The sequence below is a fragment of the Sprattus sprattus genome, assembly GCF_963457725.1.
Source record: "Sprattus sprattus genome assembly, chromosome: 15".
NCBI lineage: Eukaryota > Metazoa > Chordata > Actinopteri > Clupeiformes > Clupeidae > Sprattus > Sprattus sprattus.
The window spans coordinates 19102019-19127832 of NC_137913.1; the positions used below are offsets into that span (position 1 = coordinate 19102019).

At 42.7% G+C, this 25814-nt stretch overlaps 1 protein-coding gene across 1 annotated transcript in view; it reads right to left on the minus strand.

Moving 5' to 3' along the window:
* Positions 1–2156: 2156 nt before the first annotated feature.
* The window catches only part of hk2 (hexokinase 2), a 31779-nt gene continuing 8121 nt past the window's right edge, over positions 2157–25814 (minus strand). The window contains exons 3-18 of the mRNA XM_080853020.1: positions 24716–24864; positions 24177–24296; positions 20126–20221; positions 19772–19871; positions 19491–19674; positions 18956–19117; positions 16727–16960; positions 16246–16550; positions 7200–7348; positions 6731–6850; positions 6131–6226; positions 5714–5813; positions 4411–4594; positions 3740–3895; positions 2571–2807; positions 2157–2344 (exon numbers count right to left, since the gene is read on the minus strand). Coding sequence (XP_080709146.1) covers positions 2203–2344; positions 2571–2807; positions 3740–3895; positions 4411–4594; positions 5714–5813; positions 6131–6226; positions 6731–6850; positions 7200–7348; positions 16246–16550; positions 16727–16960; positions 18956–19117; positions 19491–19674; positions 19772–19871; positions 20126–20221; positions 24177–24296; positions 24716–24864 — 2534 coding nt within the window. The 3' untranslated portion in view covers positions 2157–2202. The remainder of the gene's footprint in view (positions 2345–2570; positions 2808–3739; positions 3896–4410; positions 4595–5713; positions 5814–6130; positions 6227–6730; positions 6851–7199; positions 7349–16245; positions 16551–16726; positions 16961–18955; positions 19118–19490; positions 19675–19771; positions 19872–20125; positions 20222–24176; positions 24297–24715; positions 24865–25814) is intronic.

Sequence of the window (25814 nt, forward strand, 5' to 3'; positions counted from 1 at the left end):
CCGCACAAACACTAGACACATTTTCAAAACTAAACGTTTGCAATGATGTAAGTTAAAGTAGGTAAAACAACTTTAGCCAATATCTATTTGGGTTATGTGCTCAAATTTCCTGGGATAAAAGAAAACGTTAGTGTTCATGTGCAAACTAAAAATCACGTCTCAGGCTGCACATGAAAATTATTTCGGGTTTATCAACTGTACCAATGTCTCAACTGTACTATAGGCTACCACTGTCATATAATTATGAGTGCTTTGTTCTCCGCATCGCCGACATTACAAAAATAAAGGCTACCACTCGCAAGAAAGTGATGACATTCAATGTTTGACGGTGGTGTATGCAATAAATGACTCGAGAAGGTCTTCTAGATTAATTATTCCTTGTCGGGTGGATCGTTAGCGCTCATACAAGAACTCATCATGAAGGAAAAATGGATCTTCTTGGCAATCGCAAAGAACTCTTCCTACGCTAATCAAACTATGACTCCTTGTCAATGGGATCCCTCCTTTTGGCGTGGGTGTGGCAAGTTTAGCCAGCTAAACTTTGCTTAGCCTGCCCTGGAGCAGGCTAGGGCTAAGCGATTAATTACCATGGAAATTGAGCAAAAGTTGCAACGCCGAATCCGCTAAAGCGGTGTTGTCTTTTTTTAGCCTGGAATTTAGCTTGCTAAACCGCTTAGCGAGTGTCGTCGAATAGTACCCAGGTGTTACATGATGATTTCGCTTTGTTGTGCACTTTCTATATCACATAAAACATATTGTAAGATGACAAAAAGCAAGACATGCAGTCAAGTACCGTGTTTTATGTCTGGCAACAAAGAACATGACAGTAGAATTGGTGCTGGTCTGGTAAATCCAATATAGAAATATGATATTCCGAGATACAACAGTTCAGTTCAATTTAGAAAGTGCATGAAGTAGCTTTCAAACAAAATAAATTAAGAAGAAAGCCACTTGCTCCAAGACATCTACATGACTGAAAAATGAGAAGGTACAAACAAAAAGACACACCAAAAAAAGAAGATTTTTTTTTATGAGATCAACAAGTTCAGACTGAGAAAACACAAATGGCATGTGCTGCCAATTTTGCCAATATATTCTTTATTTGGCTGTCAGTACCAATCTAAAGTGGAAACCAATTTTGTGGAAACCACAAGACCACAAGATAAGTGCTGCAGTCTAACAGTTTCTCCATCTTCAACCCCACCAAACAATAAATAGACATCCACTGGTTTAAATGAACACCAGTTAACCAACAGTTAAAAATGTAACAAGAAATTTGAGCTGATTTGAATAGATGCTCTGAAGAGAAAATATGCAATTCCTTTCTGCAAACAGCAACTGAATTAAATCAAGAAACAAGAACACTTTATTTCTGATGGTCATGGTAACAGCATAACTAAAACGCACAAGCATTCAGACCCCTTGTTGACCTCAGCATCATCTGGCAAAGAGATCTATTTCCAGAATAGCCAATAACAGAAACAAATGGCTTTAGATTTCTGCACACTCTACTATTTGAAGAGCACAAAGGTCTCCCGATCAAACTAAAGCTGTGAATCGTCTCCGTTAGGGATTCATTGCACCCTACACATTACACCATTCAAATGTGTTGCCAGTGTTTTGGTTGGATCCCAATTTAAACCAAGCAAACAAAAACAATGCTCTTTTTGAACAACCCCAATAAATGTCAGATGTCCTGTGTGTGCAATGACCCTGTTTTTCAAATTCTACAGTAACTAAGGACTACTGAAAATAAAAATACCTAATGTCTTTATAATTATACATTAAAATAACAAACATCGCTCCTACATTCACAGTATAAAACAGGAAAGTGTAGTCTAAGGAGGGACACAGCAACATTACTGACCAGCAATATTCATCACTGGAAATAATCTCTCATGCTCATCTCTCTCTCTCCAAACTCACACACATCTTCAAACACATATACTGCAATGGGCACACATAATTAAGGTGTCAGCAGAAGAGTCATTAAAAATACAAATAAATAATAATAAAAATAACAAAAAAAGAATAAAAACATTTTAAATTGAATCCGCTCCTTTGCCACAATCACACGTCGGTGTGGCACAGTATTGTCTTAACAAGGCCATCACTGTACCTCATCACTGTACCCCCCCCCCCCCCCCCCCCCACTTTCTGTCTCTTCTCCTTTATAGCAGTCCTCTCCGGCATGGAGGGCTGCTACTTGGCCCCATCTCGCAGGCGACAGGCCACGGCGGTGATTAGGGCAGCGCCCTTCCCACTGCCGTCCTCCGACTGCACGAGAGTCACCTCGCACTGTGGCGCCAGTTCACGCAAAGTCTCACGCATGATGGTGGAGAAACTGATGAGAGTAGGATGACAGGGGAGAAAAAGAGAAGAAGAAGTGGGTGGAAAGAGACAGACATGGTGAGAGACGTGACAACAATATGGAAAATTGGAAACTGTGAGTCACCAGTGAACAATTCAAAACACCTGTTACATTGTCACACACACACACAGACACAGACACAGACACAGACACAGACACAGACACACACACACACCCTCTCTTGGAGGTTGTTACTCACTGTGGGTGCAGCTTATAGAGGGTCCCGTCCACCCCCACGGTGACGCGCAGCTGCTCGAGCCGGCGGTTTAGCCGGATCTTGTCCACCACAGCGGCCAGACCGGCACCGCACAGCTGGGCGGCACGGCGCGACACCACAGCACACACCTCCTTCACCAGGATGCTGTCGTCGCATGTGCTGCTTGTCAGGCCTAGGTGCTGCAGGATGGAGCGCACCTGACGCAGGGCCAGGCGGTCGCTGACACACAGACACACACAGACACACACACACAGACACCAGGTTAGCCCCGAGGGGTGCAGACATTTAGGGACATCACAGTCACAAACAAACATAGTTGGCCCCCAGAGCTTGTACTATTGTATGCTACACACTGTTTAGACTAGGCAAAGTGCCAAAAGTGCTACAAAATCTGTACCTGCCATTTCCTTGTACCCTTTTGCTCTGTCCACTTATCCTCCTTGACTTTGCTACATTTTCCTAGACTAGCCTTTATTCTATGGGTGACTAAGCATTTTATTGCCCTAGCCCACTCTTTAGAAACTACCTCTCCTTTGTAAGAAAGCAGAAGACAATCTGGACTCTTCCTAAATCTAAGTCTTTTGTCACCTTCCTGGTTTTGACAATGTGTCTTTGCACCGTTTGCATTCCCTGAAGATTTGCATCTGTCTTTGTTTTGAGCACTGCAGAGAAAGCTAATCAAATTGAATTTCAGAATAATGGGATCGGTTTGTATGCGTTGTATCAGGTCGTGACACTACACTACACTTTTGGTGTAGTGAGGCAATGCCTGGAGAATGGGAGTGCATTCAGGCACAAAGAGGAAAACAGCTCAGGGGTGTCATGCTCCACTGGGCTGAAAGGACGGATACATTCCAAGTCCCTGACGTATGGCTTCGTTTTGGAGAACAGACATCTCTGAGCACAGGTGTGTCAAGCATGGGTGGACTGGCTGCAACGGCTTGGTGCTCACATGCCACTCGCACTCATTTGTATGCATAGGAATAGAGATGCATGTCAATACACACACACACACACACACACACACACACACACACACACACACACACACACACTTATAAGTGCAGATGCAGACGCACGCACACACACACACACAGAGTTATAAGTGCAGATGCAGACGCACGCACGCACACCCACACACACACACAAACCTCTCGATCTGAGAGAGAAACTTGGTCTCAAAGATGCCGCGCGTCTTCAGCCTCTCCGAGAGACGCCCACGGAAGAGCAGCCCCCTGGTGGTGAAATCCAGCAGCACATTCCTCACTATCTCCCCCAGGTACATGCCACTGATCATCTTCTCAAACCTGTGCAACACACACACACACACACACACACGCGCACATGTACTTCACGTCGTTATCCTCCCTCTTCCACAGGTTTATATAACAACTCTTTTCACCATCTCACTTCTAATTAGAGCAGGGGCGTCCCTCTCTACCTTCAGGAAGCTCTTGAAGACCCAACTCTTCAGAGAGCACCACCCTTCCTAACTGGCACCTTGGCTTATCTTGCACTTAAACAGTGACAGTCCCGCACTTCTTTTTCTTTCTATGTCATTTTCTATTTCTTGAAAAAAAAAAAATATATATATATTTATTGTTACACCAGGTTTTATCGCTCTTAGCTTGACTGTTCTCTCTCTTGTACGTCGCTTTGGACAAAAGTGTCTGCTAAATGACTAAATGTAAATGTAGTGGTAAGTCTCTTGAGAAGGGAAGGCAAGTTAAACTTTTTTTCAATTTTTTACATATGTAGGTGTTTTATTCCTTCTGGGTGTGGTTGTAAGAGGGGATTGTGATGTTGTCATGCAGCCACGTACCGCTGCTTGCCGGGGTTGGCCGAACGCTCGTCCACGGCGTGGTCGAAGGGTGTGCAGAAGTCATCCAGCTCGCCATGGTCGCCGAAGGCGCCCCACTCCATGTTGACACACATGCGGCCCTCGTCCCCCTCCACCACCTCCACGTTCTCCATCTCCTCCATGTAGCATGCATTGGTGCCCGTGCCTAGGAATCATTGAGATACACGCACACACACACACACACACACACACACACACACACACAAAGAACTGAGTTTAATATTCCCTCCCTGACTCATAGCACACCGCACCACACCAGGCTTCCACTGACGCATTGAATGGTTTCTAGAAAAGGCTTCAAGGATCAAAATTCCAATCAGATTTAGAGATGTGAACTCTTAACAGTCCCAAAAGCCAGGTCAAGGATAAATGGAGAAGCAGCTTTTAGTTTCTATGATCCCAGCATTTGGAATACTCTGCCAGAATACTTAAGAATGGCTGAAACGGTGGAAACCTTTAAACGTGCACTTAAGACATACTTCTTTAATCTTGCCCATCACTCTCTGTAAAATGTATCTGATCTCAGTGGTTTGTAGTGGGTCTGCTGTACATGTGTGCATGCCTTGTAATATCTTGCACTGACATTGACATGGTTTATCATACCTCTGTATAATCTGTCTCTGTGTGTCTCTAAATTGCAATTCACAGCACTGGCTCTATGATTCATACTCCTCAGATCACTTTATTGATGTGAGATGAATGTGGGAAAAAATACACGTATCCCAAGTTTTACTAGTGTTTGGCTTTTGTGAACGAGCACATCCGAATTCCATGAAAAGTCTACACTGGTTTTGGCCAAGCATATACAGTAAGTTCACGTTGCAGGATTATGTTTTGTGGCTTTCGGACACCAAGGGACCTGTAAGACTCATTACCATGGTGACAGTTTAACAAACCCCCCAAACTGACAGCTCCCTTGTTGACAGAGAGCCCAGCTGTTCACCATAAGCATGAAACACTTAAAATACACTTAACTTTACAATATATATATATATATATATATATATATATATATATATATATATATATATATATATATATATATATATATATTAGGGGGTTCTTCATTTGCAAACATGCCCCCTTAAGGCTCAAATTAAGTGGTTTTGCCCCTTTCATCTGTGCAAAATCTACATAATTTTTCCACTGAAAAATCTGTATTATTTTTAGGGATAATTTAAGGTGTAAATTAAGGCGGTCTGTCTTGCCGTGGTTGTAACACCTGACTAGGTTACGGTAGTTGTGACATTAGTCGTCCACTCACCCACAATGAGCCCCACTTCACAAAGAGGATGCTCATAGCCGCAGGTCATCATAGTGCCCACTGTGTCATTCACCACTGCTACCACGTCCAAATCAAACTCCTGGGAAAGGAAGAGGGGGGACAAAGATGAAAGGAGAGAGGGGGGAAATAGAGACAGACATCATGGAGGCCCACAGAGAGTGAGACAACCAGAGATGAGATGAAGAGAGAAAAGAAGCAGTGAAAGAAAGGGGGGACAGTTAGGCAAGCGGTGTGAGGAAAACAGAAACCAAACAAATCTCCCCTTGTTCCGTTATTTGTATTTGTTTATTTACGCTCCTGCCTGGATGAAAAACGAGTAAACACAACCGTTATTTTAGAACAATGTCTTCATTTAGTTGGTGGGGGCGCTAGGCCATGTGGGGTAGCAGGCATTACCTCGTGCCGGTGGATGGCGTCTTTCAGCAGGTTCACCACGTCCTGTCCCTCACAGCCAGTGGCCTTGAAGCCCTTTGTCCACCTCAGCAAGATGCCCTGACAAACAAGAGGTAGACGGGTCACAGATACAGCCATGTGAGTGTGAATACGTGCCCCGTGTCCCCCTGCTGCATGTCTTAGCCTCAGGGCCAGTACCTCATAAGCAAACGCTGGTTTTGTTTGAAAGGATTTGTGTTGGCGGAGGGCAGGGAAGAGAGTGAGCCATTGGGAGAGTGGAAGAATGAGTGTGGGAGTGCTCAAATCTCAAGTCTTTTATTGTCAGATGCACAGAATGACACAGGGTCAGACTGGGTACTGAAATGTTTAGGACAAGGCCCCGCACAACAACCTACCATTACATAACATAGTATAACATAACATACACTCTGTACAAGTACTCTCAACATAATTCTCATGTAATAAACATATAATAACCTAAATAACCTCACTAAATATACAAGATACATTTACAATACAGTATGCTAAAACATAAAACAACCTACACGTATAATACTAACATATATACATATAACATATAATACACATATAGCTGCCACTCACCTGGTCCAGTTTGTTCTGCTGGCAGGGGAAGGAGAAGGTGAAGCCCAAAGGCAGGGAGGCCCCCTTCATGCCCATGTACTCCAGGAAGTCAGCGATGCAGTGGACAATGTGGTCAAACAGCTGGCGTGGCATGCACCAAAAAAGAAAAAAAAAAAGAACACAAAGAAAGAGAGAAAAAAAAAGGACAGCAAGAGGAAGAGATACAGAGAGAAATTGATTAGTGGAGGTGTCTCCAAGCTTTGTGTATATTCTTTCAAATGTATTAGAGGCCATGGTATCTTTGCAATATACAGCTACTGATGTATGTATTCCTATAATTTGTGTGATTAATTACCCTTGCTCTTCGGAGATTTGGTGTGTGTGTGTGTGTGTGTGTGTGTGCGTGCATGTATTAGAGGCCACGGTATCTTTGCAATATACAGCTACTGATGTCTGTATTTGGTGTGTGTGTGTGTGTGTGTGTAAGTACCTCGTCTCCAGTGCCCTGCATGATGTCTTGAGGTATGGCGTAGATCTTGTTGTGCATCTCTACGCTGCGCTTCTTCCCACTGCGGACCCTCACCAGGAGCACACGGAAGTTGGTTCCACCCAGATCCAAGGCCAGAAAGTCCCCACGCTCTGAAAAGCACAGAGCAAAAGAGGGAACCCAAATCAATACAGAAAGTGGAAAATAATGTTAGTCATTGCTACATGGGAAGCCACTTTGGTACAATCAAGAGTGATCTGTTGTTATGGTAACAATGTGTTCACATCCCTGTTAGCCTGCCTTTTCAAGAGAAGAAGTTTAGGGGAAAGTTGTCTCCAGCTTGTATGACTTCATTCACATAGAACACAGGGGTTTGGTTTGTCAGTTTTTGCACAGAACATACATTTGGTCTTTTTTTCATAGTTCATGACAATAGTTGAATCTTTATTTTGGGGGAAAAAGCATTATCCTTCAAATAACAACCTGGTCTGTAGACATAACATTCAATTTAATGTTTAAGGCATATTACTTACTCATATATTAGTAGCACTGATACCACAAAGGTTGTAATACTACCTGCTAAAGAGTCTAAAAAATTTGACATTAGTTCCACAGCCGAAGAGAGAGAGAGTGAGAGAAGGGGGGGGGGAGAGAGACAGAGAGAGAGAGAGAGAGAGAACGAGGCTGCTCCTAGTGTGTGTAGCCTTTGCCTGCAAAGGGTCTGTTGGTCCCAAGTAACCTCTCCTACCATGCTTGCACATTTCTTTAGAGCAGCAAGTCACATGAAATAAAGACCCTATGCAGACTGTAATGGTTGCAATCCAGGACAGATTGACTGCACTGTGAGGTGGGAGAGAAATGTAGGAAATTGACCTGGTCCAGTTTGTTCTGCTGGCAGGGGAAAGAGAAGGTGAAGCCCAAAGGCAGGGAGGCCCCTTTCATGCCCATGTACTCCAGGAAGTCAGCGATGCAGTGGACAATGTGGTGCATGCCAAGGGGAATCACAGCAATTGTAGTGACCATGAGTCAAAGTTGGCAAAGTCAGTAAGAGAGACAGACAGGACAGGAAGGTCATGACGGTCTCCTTCATCAGGCCAGCGTCAGCCCCAGGAATGGAATGCGATGTGTAGGAGCAAACACGCTCTTTTGGATATTGACAGTGAATGCCAGCCAGACAACGTGAGAGGGCAGAGCCTGTGTCTGCTCTCGGGCAGCCTGCTAAGAGCCAATTGTATGTCAGCCAATATTATTTAATATCCTCAGCCCTGCCCTGAGTGGAGATAGGGCTGCATCTGTGACTTTTTGTAAATGTTCACAGAACTCGTGCGAGGCTGGGAGAGGACTGATATACATATGCCACACCTTTGAAAGCAAAGAGGAGGAACCGCATGTGCGCTTTTTATGTGAAACAACGTGTATTTGAGGTCCCTCATGGCAAATCAGTCTCTTTGGTGTATGGAGGTTGAACACCTGATAATGTTACCATTTTGAAGGAATGTTGACCTAAGGGCTTGCTTAGGTCTAGTATAGGTCACACAGCCCCTCCCCTTTTCAGCACAACGAAGTAGCAGCTATAAAAGCCAAATTGGGTTTTGCCCTTGGAGCAAAATCTGATGGGTTTTTCTATAGTAGGGATTTTTAGTACACAGGCTGACCGCTCTGGGACATGGGACGTGGGACATTAGTACATCCCTAAACCAGGTTTTGTGGTAAATTACAGTTTGTAACCTTTCCGTATCCTTTGCAATATACAGGGTGTAGTTGACCATGCATGCCACGGGGGGCTTAACTAAATTGTTTGTTATGCAATGGTGCTCGAGTGGCCATATGAGCTGGCCACGGTGTCCAGAGTATTCAGTGCACACTGGACTTGGAGATAAAGGGGGAGGCTGTAGCATCGATACCTTACCCTGGGTAACATGAGGCCTTATGAGGCCTGAAGCCAGAGACACAAACTATGCCCCTTCTACATCATGCAAGTGCTGGAGTAACATTGGTGTGCTACTTTTGACAGTTTTTTTTTGTGGAAGCAAACTGAACGGAGGTCAATTATGGCGCCCTGAAAAGGAGTGTAAGGCTCCACAATTGTGACAGTATAGCCATAGCAACGCGGAGTCCTGGTAAGTCAGCTAAAAGAAAAAACGAGAGTTTAAGAGAAAGACTTGAATTGCGAGTTCTGAAACAATTAGTTATGAGGGAGGCAACGAAAGCCAGTGGGTTGTATAGCTCAGATAGCTCATCTTTCTCTATCCATCTATCTTTTTCATAATATCCAACTTCCCCATCACTTTAATTTTTTTGCTGTTTCTTTTTTACACTCTCAATCACTCCATCACTATCACACTCTCTTTCAATCACTCTATCACCATCACACTAAAACGATCACCATCATTATCTGTCTTTATTTGTCTCTTTCAATCACTCACTCTCTCGGTCTGTCCATTCCATTTCGTATTTTTTTGTCTCTCTTTCTCTCACACTCTCTCACTTATACACATTTCAATAGGAACACATTGAAATTAACAAAGGAAAATAAAACAAAATACAAAAACAATACATCCTATAATAAGCAAAAGAGCAAAATGTTAGAACAAAATCTTCTCTGACATACCAGGGGGAGGCTGGGTTATCACTCTACTAAACTGAACTGAACAAGCTAGAAGTCTGTGAAGGCATGAACCTTGACCATGTGGTTTGCTAAATGCAATGATATTAAAGATTACAAAGAGGAGTTTCCTAGGCCCTGAACACCTACAAGAGGTCCCTGTGACTTAATTAATTCAGGACAGTCTCATGGTTATCGATTCATCCACCACTGCCCTGTCCAGCTATATAGAAGTGAGAGTTTGACTAGAGTCTCCATAGTGCTGATCGCTTTGTCCTGGGTGAACCACTCTGTGGTGGTTGTTGACCTTGCATCCAAGCTATACGGTGCGACCTTTCATAAGCCTATTGAAGATGCCCTGGCTATGATAAAGCTAGACCCCAAGCCATTTTAGATATGTTTTTGCTTATATCCCACCAGAAGTTTCTGCCAATATACTTTCTGACATTTTTCCATTATGAACAAACCAACAGGCCCTCCAGGCTTGTATCTGCTTGCATGCTCCAATTTAGCACCATGGAATCCTGCCCACCTTTATGCTAGAACAAGCTACGCCCACTGCTGGCTCCACTGCAGCACATGTCCAATATTCAGTGCCCCTGCCACCAACTACATACAGGGGAGAGAAACACCTGCAGAGGTTTACAGCATGCACACTTCTTTGTGAGGTTGACTAGGGTCAATTTTATTTACTTGTGAAATTTTAATGAGGACATTGTTATAATATTTTAATCTGCTTGCTTATCCTGTGTGCTGAGGCCTTCAGGATGCATACGATCTTGCTGAGGCAAATCACCTGTTTTTGTTCTGATAGGGTCACAGAGGGTCTTTTTTCTTGTGTTTTTCTAGGTTACCCATGGAAACCTTCTTGGGAAGGGAGGTGTTATGAACCCCTGCACCTCCTGCAGATTGTGTAATGACAATGCATGGCCTTCATACAGGCCACAGTGGGGAAGTGTGGGAGATAAAAGGACGTGTGGACACCTGCCTCTCTCCCTCTCTCCCTCTCTCTCTCTCTCTCTCAGGTAACCTCTTTTGTATACAGAAAAGATGAACATGTCTAGGGGGTTTGATGTCTATATGGATGGGTGTTAGCAGTGTAAGGGTGTGGTAAGGAATTGAGTGTGTGTGTGTTTGCGCGTCAATAAGCAGAAATGTATACAATGAGATGAGGTGGGCTGAGGAGCGAGAGCGAGAGGTGTCCACAGGTCCTTTATCCTCTCCTGGTGTGGGTAATCAGTCCTCCCACGGAGGCCATGCATTGACACTACACAATCAGAAGGAGGTGCAGGGGGTCGTAACGCCTCCCTCTCCAAGAAGGTTTCCATTTAAAAAAAAAAAAAAAAAAAAACGCTGTGACCCTGCCCAATCTCTGGTCCCCCAGCACCCAGGGCCCTAGGAAACTAGAGAAACAAAGTGAAGCCAGGTCACAATACAAATTATCTAAGCTCTAGAAAGAGCATCAGCAATGATATGGTCAACACCTTCAATATGTTTAATTAGTAATAGGAATATAAGACTTCAGCATATCATTCGTTGTGGGGGTTCCTCATTAGGTCAATACACACCAGAGAACTGTGATCAGTGTTGACCGTAATACAATTAAAGGGCAAAACCTAAATGAACCGCCAAATACTGTAATGCCATGATGAGGGGTAGTGCCTCCTTCTCCACAGTGGAATAACCCATAACCGGGTGTTCAACACCATCTAAGCTGGAAAAGCGCCAACACAGTAGTCAATGGCATCAACAGCCAAATGAACAGGATCTTCAAATGCTTCCTTATCTTGGAAAAACGTTCAGATAATACTGAGAGTTCCTTTTGTAAGCCTTTCCTTATCCAAATCTTCAAGCTCAGCATTCTGTTTTCTATCTGACCCTCAGAACGTTTCTGTGCATTTTTTAGCTGCTGCTCCAAAGAAGATATGATTTCTAATTTTTCTTTCACTACCCTATCGACTTCCTTATGCGTCACCTGTTCCTCAAGCTGCTTTGATAGGATCTGAACATAATCATTCTGTTTGTTAGCCTCAGCCAGAAGGTTGTTTCACTCATCTTTAAATTACTTCTCGCTCATAAAGTTGCTCTTTCTTGAAAAGTTTTTAGACGGTTGTATTGCAGTTGGATTTCACCGTTTTGTTTGAGTGTAGCTTAATTTTTTTTTCTGTCAGCTCTTTCAGTTGCAGATTCTGAATTTTGGTCTTCTCAGACCTATCGTCTTTGGCTTTTTCCAACCGATCAGACTTAAACTTCCTCTTCTTAAATTCATGGCAGCGATTTCATGCCATGACTTTTTACAATTAAGACACAGTATATCAGAATTCCTTTGAACCCTAGGTGGGCAACACAGGGTTAGCCACACCAGGCCTCAATCTGCCCTTGAACGGAGCTCTGTACATACCCTGATTATCGCCGTATCTACATTCCTTTATGCCTCGGAGGGTCAACACAACTCATCTGCCAAAACTAATTAGGTGAGCTGAGAGAGAGAGACAGGTGTCCACAGGTCCTTTTATCTCCCACACCTCCCAGGGTAATCAGGGTAATCAGTCACATCAGCCAATACATCGCCAATTATCAACTCGACAAGAATAGATAATGCACCAACCATTAGGCACCAATCAGTGGGCAGGCTATAGAAACTTCACAACATGATTGCATGAAATTATAGGCTACTTTTTTGAAGTGCAATAAAATTCTTCAAAATAGTTCATATTTACACCTACAACTGCTAAGCAAGCCAAAGTTGTCATTTTCAGATCACAGAAAAAAAGGTTGCACTGGCACCCATGAATAAAATGTGTTTTTCCCTCCCTCCCCTCACTCTCCGTTCCTACACTGTTTACTTGTATAACGAAGCAATCAGATTTTGTATCACGCATTAATCAATAAATATATCCTTTATCTCAAATGCCCCAAGATTGACACATTTCATAACTTTTCAAAAACTTAAAATCATTTTACTGATTCACCACTTTTCCAGGCATGGAAAATGGGATTTAAAAATGTATAGGAACGTGTGCAGTTAAACATTTTACAAGTCAACATAAACAGTATGTTTGTCAACATAGGTAAAAACCTATTGATTAGGCATGTTGGTGGTGTGTAATCTTTGTCATTGTGTGACTTTATAAGAAAAACGTTATTGACCACATTAAATATACCACTATTAAATACACAGACATTGCTCGACCAACTGTATAATTAGCTTGCTCTTAATTTACGATTTACTGGCATGGCTGACCGGCAGCATTAATGTGACCACATTAAACACAGGCATCTGTTCCAACAACCCGTTCGATGGCAGACCAATAGAACTGTTCAGTGACTGATGTAACAGGGAGAAACTTTGTTTCCCGGCAACATTACTGTCGTAACCTGGTTGTAATTCCAGAGAACTGCTGGTATTGGTGTTTGAATGACAGCAGATGAAGCATAATGCTTAATAAGAAAGTATGACATAAGGGCAATATTTGCATCATGCAGAATTTGTCACCTCCCAATCTGAGCTTTGGGCTTGATGATCTAGTCATGGGAATAGGATTTAATTAAGGTTTGGTAACCGCATTGACTTTGTCTGGTGTCAAGTGCCATTCACAATGGAACTGCATTCTTCATGCCCCAGCACCAACAAAGAAAGGCACCTGTGCTCAGGAAAAGCAGTTCTGTGAGACGGGATATTTTTTAAATGGAAAAAAGGATGCAGAACCCAGCAAAGAGAAAAACATTAGGGCCAATTTGGACAATGAATGGCAAATTAGCAGTGTGAAAGACAGTAGTGTATCTCATTAATTAGGCACTGAAAGGAAAGACAAGAATGAAAAACATTTGTGTTTTAATCAAGGATATAAATTTCAGCTGATTATTTTACTCATTAAAGGACATTGTAAAACATATATTTATTCCATGTCTCCAGGCCAACTAATTGCTGCTCTCTGCTGCAGATTTGGAGGTTGTGCAAGCTTCCATTCAGCTCTTCAGCCTTTTGAATTAAGAAATGTATTTACTCCATTAAAGATGCAAAGCCATAAGCAATAAACCTTTCCTGCCTTACCACATGATCACTTTTTTATATTCATACGAGTTCATTTTGAGTTCGCATTTAGACTACCGCTCTTTCCATTTCAATCAGTTCAAAGTGCAGCCACTTCATATAAAATATATTTCATAAACATATGCTTCCAGATAATATAGGTTGACAATGTGCATTATATTTACTTATCTTTTTTTCCCTTTTTGTTTGAATACAAAGACCAAAGCATGTTGTATTCACAAGAGACTTTGTTCAGCATAATAATTTTTTCATTATTAAATATGGAACTTTTTTCATTTGGAGTCATTTAAGCTGTAAGTTTTATTTATTTCCTTACATCCAATCTCTAATAGAATGAGCATTACCGGCATGACCATTTTCCGTTGGACTTGGTCTAGGGAATTCCAACAGTATATTGAAACTGCTGAGCAGTAACTGAAAACCTCAACAAAATGTTTCATGTTCTCACACCACAGTTGACATATCCTCCATCTCTGTCAGTTCTGATCCCTCTCTGCTGGCACCGTTGTGATTATGAGTTACCCAACATCTAGTTCCCCCATGTGGACACATCACACATTTGCCATCCCATTCCCCATACCTACCTCTCAGCACACACTATTGTGCTGAGGAGAGATTGAACAAATTGTACAAAAAAATATTTGTAAGGCTCACTGATATGAGGTTCATTCGATGAAATTGCTTCTTAATTCCCACGGGGGGATATCTGCAGAAACAATGTACGTAATCCTGATACCTGAACACATACTGAAAAACACTGTAAACACTACAAATATCATATCAGGAGTCACAAGCCACAACAATAACCCTATTCCTGTGTTGCAAGTGAAGCAGATGAATCTGAAGAGGATCAGCTGCTTATTAAATCTTTCCTTACAGAGCAGAGGCACACACTTTGGAGCCTGGGTTTGGCACCCTGAGAAGCACACCACATCACAGATCAGTACTCAGCGCTCTTCAGAGGGAGAACAGGAAGCGAAACTGATCACACTGGTGTTATGTGTTGGATTAGTCATCCTGGGCCTAATCATTTTTACTTTCCGTCAGCTTGTAAGCTTTGGTGCAGCGGTTCTGTCGGATTTAATTACCACATACAGTGCCTTGCATAATTGTTCAACCCCTTGGATGTTTAACCTTTTTATTGCTTTTATAAATCAATCATGGTCCATATAAGTTGGCTTTTTTGCCAAAATAATTCACAAAAAGCTTAAATGCCAAAGTGAAAACAGATTTCTACACAGTTATGTCAATTAAATAAAAATCTGTAATGAAAAATAAGTGATTCCATCAGTATACACCCCCTTTAAAGTGACTGATCCATTCAGAGGTCCAGCCAGTTAGTGCTAGAAGTCTCACAATTAGTGAAATGGGGATCAGTGTGCAGTGAATGTGTCTCAAATGATTGTAGTATAACGACACCTGTGTCTGGAAGGTCCATTCACTGGTCGGTAATCAGCAATCAGTATTCCTGGCTACCGTTACACCATGAAGACAAAAGAACACTCCGAGCAACTCAGAGAAAAGGTTATTGAAAAGTATAACCCAGGGGAAGGAAACAAATGTCCAAGGCACTAAACATCCCCTGGAATTCTGTTAAATCCATCATTACGAAATGGAAGGAATATGGCACATGTGTAAATCTGCCTAGAGCAGGCCATCCTCAAACTGAGCGACCGTGCAAGGAGAGTATTGCGAGAGGCCACCAAGACACCTATGACTACTCTGAAGGAGTAATAAGCTTCAGCTAAGATGGGAGAGACTCTGCATACAACAGCTGTTGCCCGAATCAAAGCTTTATGGAAGAGAGCCACTGTTGAAAAAAACTCCACTTTGGTCTCCTCAGACCACAGAACCTTCTTCCACTTGACCATGGAGTCTCACACATGCCTTTTGGTGAACTCTAGTCGATATTTGATCAAGAGTGGCTCTTTATACTTTTCAATAACTTTTTCTCTGAGTTGCTCGTGTGATCTTTGGTCTTCATGGTAGCCAACAATACTGATTACTGAATACTGACCAGTGAATGAACCTTCCAGACACAGGTGTCGTTATACTACAATCACTTGAAACACATTCACTGCACACTGATCCACATTTCACTAATTGAGATACTTCTAGCACCAATTGGCTGGACCTCTATTGAATTAGGTCAGTCACTTTAAAAGGGGGTGAATACTTATGCAATTACTTATTTTTATTTAATTGATATAACTGTGTAGAAATCAGCTGTGATTTCACTTTGACATTAAAGAGGGCTTTTTTGTCAAAAAAGCCAACTTATATTGACCATGATTCATTTATAAAAGCAATAAAAGGGCAAAACATCCAAGGGGTGAATACTTATGCAAGGCACTGTACAGGCCTGAGTCCCCACTTGCCCACTCACTGACCTGTGCCGTTGGGTGTGGACCTGACGAAGGTAGGCAGCATCTTGACGGTGGCGTTGGTATGCGTACTGCGGTCCAGGCCACGGTTCATCTCTGTGTTCATGCGCCTCTTGACTTCCAGCAGTTGGGCGCTGCTCAGACGCAGTGTGTCGAGCACGTGCTGCCGCTCAGCGTGCTGCTTGGCCAGCCGGTAGGCCACCGCTGTCACCATGGCGGCGCCCTTTCCACTGCCATCCTCGGAGCGCAGGAAGCGCACGTCACAGTCGGGCACCAGCCTACGCACCATCTTTTGGAGCCGCCGGGCAAACCTGGAAGCAGAGGTAACAAGGCATGGGAGCAAAGTCAGACAGAGTCGAGGAGAGAATAGATTAAGACAAACAGTCTTGCTGTTTGCAACAATTTTTTCCAACTAATTTCTTTATTTTAGTTTAGTTAAACTGTGACTGGACCATAAACTATTGAGTGCTAGCCTGTGTGAACTTACTGGGGGTGGTTCTTGTAGACAGAGCCGTCCACTCCCACAGTGGTGCGGAGCCTCTCGGCGGCCTTGTTGTCTCGGATCTGCCGCAGGACGGCGGCCAGGGTGGCGGCGCAGAGATGGGCAGCGCGCGTGGACACGATCTGACACACACGTTGGGTGGTCACGCAGTCCTCCGCAGATGGGTTAAGACCCAGGCCCTTCAGGACCTGTTCAGCATTTAGCAAACCCTCATTATTCCTGCAGAGAAAGGGGAGTAAGGATCAGGGGCCGTATTCACAAAGCATTTTATCTTACCACTAAGAGTGCTCCTAACTCGCGCTAAAACATTTTACGTAGGAGTAATTTCTTAAAAGTGATTCACAACGCCTCTGAGACCTACTCATACTAAGGATAATACAAACTCCTAAGCTTAAGATAAAAGCACCGTTGCTATGGATGACGTCGATTCTCATGCACGAGTTTAGAAGGGGTGAGGACGGTGATTGGTTGTTGGCAGGCTCTCTCATTAAAAACTCATTTGTGACGTCCCTCTAACAATCCCACTATATCAACTGAAAATAAGAGAATAAGCTAGGCTTCAAATTAAGTCATATTAAATAGTTATGGACAGTGCAGTTAGCAGAATGCACACGCATGATGACAAGTTTGTGCATCCAACGGGAATGACACTTTGCACGTTAAGAGAAAAAGAAAGCGATCAATATAAAATATGGCAATTGCATGTAATCAAGGCAGTAATAATTAAAGCACCCAGCAAACTGTTAGGCTACTATATTTCCAGCCCTTGACCACTTCAAATATCAGCACATACGGCCCTTCAAGCGAAACGAACGTGAAACGTAGCCTAAGCGGAAGCCTACTGGTCCCAGGACCAATAGCCACTGTCACCCCAGCGGCATCCAGCTGGTAAGTTCTCAAAAACCTGGCTGCAGACCGCTCTCCGTTGAAATGCACGAGTCATCGGTACATCCAGGCCACGGTGGGCGAAAACTTCCTCATCTTTTGATGGGGCAATTATTGTAATGTGTGTCCCGTCACTGGACATTCCTGCGATCGCCATGGAATTTACTTTGATCTTGTGTAATTGGCGATTGTCCAAAGGCAACTGGATAAACTGTTGGATGATGTGGGGTCTACAGTGCGTTGATAGTTTGATGAATTAAACGGCTGACTGATGATTCCCAGTGTCGTCATTTGCGTTTTCCGCGAAGCCAAATAGGCTATCTTTATATTTCCAAACATTTCACTTCGGGACACATCGTTGTTTAAAGGCGTCATTGCATCCCGCGCTAATTCTACGACAATATTAATACCTTCACTGTTTTAGCAATGTCTTTTATCAATTCCAAGTCGGCTGCAGCCACCTTACGATTTTTTGTGAATAAGTGACTTAGGAGTCCTCATGAGGAGTTTTAAGCTGTCTTAGGTGCTACTTTTAGGGATAAAATACTTTGTGAATTGCTCTTAGTAAAAAAAAATAGGAGTCCTAAATTTAAGACTGACACGCCCATTATTTTTAGGAGTTTCTCCTAAATTCACCACTTATGAGCTACTTTTAGCCCTAAGATTCTTTGTGAATACGGCCCCAGATATCTAGAGGCAACCATTCGAACCCAACCCCAACTGCTAACCACTAACTGGAGTAATCCCAGTGGGTCCCACTATTAGCCTAGCTTATTTGGAGCAAGGCTGTCTCTTTCTATAGATTATTCATACCTTACTCAGAATGCTGCCTTGTAGATTTTTTGACCTGTCCCATCCAAACCTGCAACATTTTCTGGTGATCTTACCCAAACCCACCCAACCCACGGGTCGCCCCGCGCATCCCTAATGGCGTGGCTGACAATCTCAAACCCAGAGAGTACTGAAGGAACCGAGAGAAGCACAAAGATAAGCATTGATGATGGCAATCAAATATTAATTTAATATGTACGGACTTATTTGTATATTTATAATAAAATAAATGAAACATATTCTAGGCCAAAATTTGGGAAACATCAAGGCCATTAGCTCTTGTTTCTTTGTGTTAAACTGTACTAAACTGTACTATATACACTTTCAAATCAAACAGTAGAGGAACCCTTCTCTGCGGTATCCGAGCCACAGGAAGTGTACTCTTACAGAACTAGACATTTTCTACAACATACATTTGGGGTCAACCCTGGGGAAATCTGCTCTAAACGTAGGGACCTAGACCTTCCAGTTGGAGTTGAGCGGCAGAATGATACTGACTTCTCGTTCTCGATGGCGGACACAAAGCTGGTCTGGAACTGTCCCATGGTCAGCAGCTCAGGCGTGGTCTTGCCCTGGAACACAAGCTCCTCCTTGGCCATCTTCACCAGGATGAGGCGCACAAGCTCACCCATGTACATCCCACTGATCATCTTCTCAAACCTTTCAGAATCATAATGAAGATATATGGGTCTATTGAACATGAAAGGTTTTGTCTAAAAAACACAAGAACATAATGATACTGACATCCTTCACTGATATGATAAAATGGATTTTTTTTAAACATGACAAAACAAATCTGAGAGAAGAAACTGAGTCAATAAAAGAGTGACTGATAATGAATTAAGAGTGCATAAATCCATCTGGGTCAAAACTTCACGGGTCAGGAATTTACAGAAGAAACAAAATCACACTTAATATTTATTATTTATCACATTCTGAAAGACTTAACTTAACTTAGACTGAACAATGAACTCATGTTGGTGGTGTGTCTGAGCCAGTTAGCTGACCGAAAAGGCTCAAAACTTTCACTTACAGCTGTTGGCCAGGGTTGAGCGAGCCTAAATCGATCTCCACGTCGAAGGGGGTACGCAAGTCGTCCAGCTTCCCATCGTCCCCGAAGGCGCCCCACTCCATGTTGACACACATGCGGCCCTCGTCCCCCTCCACAGTCTCCAGGTTGCGCATCTCCTCCATGTAGCATGCATTGGTACCCGTGCCTGTGTTTTGGGAAAAAAGAGATCTATTTTTATTTAGAAGGGAGAAACATCAGGTGTGTCGTGGCTCGACAGCCACCCAACCGTGAGCATGACTCACCCACAATGAGGCCAATTTCACAGTGATGGTCGTCATAGCCACAGGTCATCATCGTGCCGACAGTGTCGTTAATCACAGCCACAATGTCTATGTCAAAGTCCTGAAGAGCAAGGGCAAGGGGGTGGTAGTAGGAGTAACAGTGAGTCAGTGTTTTAGCCATCTTTGAATAAGGTTAATAAATGTCAGCCTGCAAAGACATGCATGGAATGGCTGGACTGAATGAATAACATATAATTTTTGATTTACATGGAAGGTGCAGCACAAGTGAAAGCATCCAGACAAGGTTTTTAAGCTAAATAAAAGTTCACTCACGCATCTTATGACATGGTTACAAATTTCAAAACTTCGTCTCACCCCTCTCTTTTTAATGGCTGTTCTTAACATGCCGACAACATCTTTGCCTTCAACACCACTAGCCTTGAACCCCTTGGTCCACGACACCAGGATACTCTGCAATGAAAACAAACAAGTATGTTTCGGTTCAGTCCATGAAAAACACAAACAAATGACAACATCGATGCATTGGAATAAAGTCAAGGATAAAATTGTTGGTAGCTAAACTAATATTAATATGAAGTGAATATGAATATGTTAATATGAAGCTGCACAGGCACCCGGAGGATTTCTACTTGTTGCAGATTTTTAACCATCCAAGCCATCTCTAGCTTAGGGAACCATCTCAACAGTTGGCAGCTGCTAGCGTGTGTTAATATGAACTCATGTCTTCATTTATAGTCTTGTTACCTGGAGTGGGAAGAAGCTACAAACTCTTCCTCCAAAGACGGCAACTAGCCTTAACTCAACTCAATTCTAAACAGATTCTACATTCAACTACTGTGAGTGTATTTTTGAGTAAGCTTCAGATGGTGTGTTATCCGGCAACAGGTAGGTCAGTTTTCCTTTGCTAACTATGAGTGGTTATCGCTGCCCTAGAACGCTCGAAATTGAATGATTAGGACATTCAGAGAACTTTGACCAGAATGTTATGGTGTGACGGGGCCTTAAGTGCCAGGCTGGGAACCACTCTGATAAGGAAATGTGAAACTCTGACTTTAATCAAGTATGTATAGTGTTAATCATATGCCTTTGTGAGCTGAAACATGACGTTTCTGTCTTTGTTCTTAAGTGCTGACGTTTTTAACCCTGTGCAAGGACTGATAAGAAGAACTAATAGTCTTTTGCTTGCATTTGCAGAACATCAACTTCTTTCTATATAAACCTTGTGTGATGTGTTTCATTTTGCTTCTCTCTTGTCTGCCAAGACATGAGTAAGCAAGACAACCTTGTTGTTGCTGAATAAATATACTTATATACAACTCCGGAATCCTGAGGTAACTTGAGTACATTTTCGCCTAAAACACTCCTGCTGTTTTCTGTTACAGCGAGTTGTGTTCTTGCCTTAACGCATTCAGCTAAAATAAAAAGGATTGAATCACCTGTGATTTGTGTTCACGTAACAAACTTTTTGTTAAGATAGCTGGAAGGTAACTTGTTACAACAATCAGCCGCTCAAGGCTCCTCTAAGCAGTTGCCTAGCACTCTGAAAAATGTCAACTGATGAATGTCAAGTTGAGATATGAAAGACCAAGACTGCTTGTAGGATTGCTTGTCTTGTGTTCCTCATCACAAAATTAAGCATCAGAAGATTGCAAAGGAACATCTAAATAAGGCTGATGTTTCACTGTTAAAATATAACTTTTTTTGGGCTGCAATTAGCAAAGATGTGTTTGGAGAAAAAAAAACCTGACCTAAACATCATGGAAAATTTGTGGATCGACCTCAAAAGAGCAGTGCATGCATGATGGCCCAAAAATAAGCCTTTTGCAAAGAAAAATTGGGAAAAAATCTGGGATAGTGACAGTTGCCAAAGGGGGTGTTACTAAGTATTGAGCATGCAGGGAACCCAAAATTTAGCTTTTTGTCATTTTGAAACTGTAAAAGATGAAAATCAAAAGTAATCTCAATTAAAATGTAAAAGAATGTGTCGTGTCATGTGTAATATTAGATTTTCAATGAAAGGGCCAGCTGTTGCCATCCCAGAGCTGTTACCAGATGAAGCACTTAGGCCCAATGCATGCTGATGCCTGCCACAAGTCTGTTTGACAGATTATTTAATTTTCAAGAGCTATGACACTGCAGCGCGTATTGGACATGGTGGAAAATGTCACACTTGTCCAAGACATGGCAGGCCTTTGATGTTTACCCTTCTGCCCAGAGTTTGAGTGACGCCTCCTTGCAGGCATCCGCTTACATGACCATGTAGCTGGGTAGGCTAATGTCCTCACTAACCTTTGCTCCAACACCAAATATGGTTGGCCTAGTCGCCACACTATGAACCCTGCAGGAAAGGTCTCCGCTCTCAGTCATTCAAGGACTGCTGTTTGGCCCTGCTGCACAGCAAGCTTTGGAGCATAGCCTACAGGTTACACAGGCCAGACAGCAGTTTGCCAGTCTGTGCCGTGAACCCCTCACTAGACAGAGGCCCTTTATGGCAGAAAATACGATACGGCTGATGGCCCAGCCAGAAACACAATGCCCAGAGAGGTTTCGTCAGCCAATCCCCTTCACACAGCGAGTCCAGGCCTCTGGCTGTCACCCCTCCAAAAGTCAGAAGGGGCGAGGGGGTAGACATGACACCACACTCACAATCGGCAATGTCACCAACTAGCAGAACAGGTACTGGGAAGCGCTTACGTCAGACCTCTGGGTTGTCTCATTCCTGAGGGTTATAGCATTCAATTCAGATGTCGATCCCTGAGGTTCCGTGGAAGATGACCATTGTCAATGACTCGAACAAAGCACTGGCCGAATGCTCTGAGCTCTCAGTGCTCCTTAAGAAAGGCGTCATTGAGCCATTACAGAATTGTTCACATTACAGTGGGTTCTATTCCACTTATTTGATCCTTCCAAAAAAAGATGGCAGACTGGCCAGAAGTGGATCTTTTTGCCTCAGTCAACGACACTGACCTTTTCGGCTGTCTCTGAGGGAATCAACAAGGGAATTCAATGACTGAGACCTCCTCAACAAAACAGTGCCCTCTTGGGCCTTGCCCTTTGGTAGTAAAGACACTGTGTCAGCTCCCATTTGAACCTCTAGAGATGTTGAAGTCGAGGTGACTTTCTATTTAACAGCTTTTCTGTTGGCCATAACATCAGATCTGTAAGTGGTTCAAGGGAATCGGGTAACTTTAGGTCCGAACCCTTCTTTTCTTCATCTTCTTATGCAATCCGGCCCTGCAATCTGGCAGCTTTTGAGCCCTTAACTCAAGAGTATGAGCAGGGGCTCAGTGCATACCTGCTGTGCCCACTCTGAGCACCAAAGACCCAAGTTCAAACGGCAGCTGAATCTCTGCAGTCAGATTCACTGTTTGTCCATCATATGGGATAGGCGAGGTCACCTCTTGTCCAAGCAGTGGCTATCAAAATGGATTGTGTATGCCATTATTTATGCCTTTAAGTGTAATGTTCTCCTAATCCCTCATTTGTCTGGGGTCACTCAATCAGGAGTGTGTGTGTGCGCGCATCATGGGCGGCCCTACAAGGGGTTATTCTTTCAGATATCTGAGCAGCTTCATCATCGGCAACAATCTGCAAGATTTTATAGAATGAATGTGGTCCCTTACAAGAAAATTGCCTAGAGGTCACTTCCAGGTGCTTAAAATACCGCTTCTTGTGGCCATCCGAAATTCATAGAACCGCTATATACGTATATACCGTAATATAACATTATTTACAATGATGACACCACCATGCCAGTTCTTGCTGGGCTTAATGGGTTTGTCTTTATAAATCAAAAGCTTAAGCAATTAAGGACTTCAAGATCAATCAAAACATTTGCCCATTTCTTGTTTCAGAAACTCATGTACTCATCTGTATGTACATCACACTCTCACATCACAGTTAAAATTGTAAATTGTGACCTTTGGATGTTTTCATTACTCATTACCAAAAATCAGTATTGTAGGCATAACTGACTGTTACATTGCTTGAAATAATTTGACCTTTTCCATTTTTCATACAAACACACACTATGGATGAAATTAGGCCTACCTTATGCCATACCTGCCAAAAATATTTCATATATGATTTGACTAATCAAGAATTTCAAGAAATGAGATTCTCTTCAAGATGGCTGACTTTCAACAATGTATGGGGCATGGAAAGAGAAACAGGAAAATGACAAGGGCCTGCAATATTCAGCAAGACGGCAGTCATTTTATTCACAATAAAACTTTCTTTGGTTCAACTGTCCCCTAGCTGTAAGGCTCCCCAAATGGGAGGTAGAACAGCACACCAAGAGCTCATTCCTCTGATTGCTTTTATCACACTGCACCAGGAATCTGGTTCACCTTGAGGTTAAATCATATAGCCCTAGCCCATCACCACCACCATCGCTGCTGCTCACCTCATCTAGTTTGGTCTGCTGACAGGGGAAGGAGAAAGTGAAGCCGAGCGGAAGCTTCTTGTCTTTGATCCCCAGCTTGTCCAGGAATGTGGCCAGGCACTCGGCGATGTGGTCGAAAAGCTGCAAGGTGAGCAGAGCATTTATGAGGAGAGTTTATGCTGCTACACTGAATAATTGAAAACAGAGAGTTCCCTTCTCATTTCTAATGGTTTAATGAAAAAAGGTAACTTTACAATTAAAAGGTATGCCACTACCTGAGGCAAACTATAGCTCTAGCTAGATAAAATATGACAGCCAAGTGTTCATAATATATTAATTGCATAATGCTATTGAGTTCAGTGGTTTCCAAAGCACTTTAGGTTATGGGTTCCTTTGAGTCCATTACCCAGAGGCTAAAATGGCTAACACTGTGTGCTCCATGTTTTCAAGAGGGCGGTTACGCAAGTCTTGTTATTGAAGTGGAATATTTTTGTTCCTAGTTTTGTTCCTGGCCAAATTTTGAGCGAAGAGCGAAGTGTACACATGTGCACCCTCTTTACCCCTGAGCCGCTACCCCTCCTCAGGTCCTCCGGAATGGCATAGATCTGATTCTCCATCTCAACTTTTTGCTTCCCGTTGGCAGACACTCTCACCAGCAGAACCCGGAAGTTGGTCCCGCCCAGATCAAGCGCCAAAAAATCTCCATGTTCTGGTGGAAATAAGAGAGATAGGAAAGATATTAACGGAATGATCATTTCACATCATTGTATCCATGTAGATGTGATTCAATAGTACAATGCACATGACATTTTAATTACGTAAATTCAATAAAATGAAGTTAAATTCATTCTCTGTCTTTTTAATCTTTTATGTAACAGCACAAACTGATGCCAACCAATACAAAGAAATATGAATGGAAGGTCAGGCCACCTCAGTATAGTCAAGCAGAAATTTTAACAACTACAAGCAACAAATACAGAATGAATTGGATTATTACATACTGTCAATCATTATAAGCGCTGACCCATTATTTATAAATTCTCCAACTCCTTCAACACCTTATCTTTATACCTTGCTCTGGACAACTGAGGCTGGACATGCACCTATAGCTGCACTAGCACATATGCTTGCCCCGGATGAGGTTTGCTTGTCATCTATCAAAATCACAATTTGAAGGACCTTCAGATCTGCTGTCCTTAAATCCATCTTGACCCCTCATTTTTACATATCAGCATTTTTCCACCACAACTTAAATCAGTAAAACTATATTCTGTGCAGTTACAGGATCGATAATCAACAGCTCTACATTTTCTCCAACAGAAGCATGGAGAAATTTAAATGAACAATTGTTGCATCTTCATTTCATTTCTGTGAAAGGTACAGTGTTCGAAAACGCATGCTCGTTTTACCAGTTATAGCGTTCTAACTCAATATTGAATAGATTTTGAGCTTTAATTGTCCTTGGTAAAAAGTTGGATCCAAAATATCTAAACCTGGGGCCCAGGTTGAAAAATCCCAAAGTTCCCCTTCAATCCCTCCAAAATGCACACAGATTTTTGTTCAGTGCCTCAAACACAGACAGGGGGAAAATAGTGGCTTTTTACTTTGTACACATTGGAAACATAGCAAAGGGAACACCAGATTTCCATTTATGCTGCA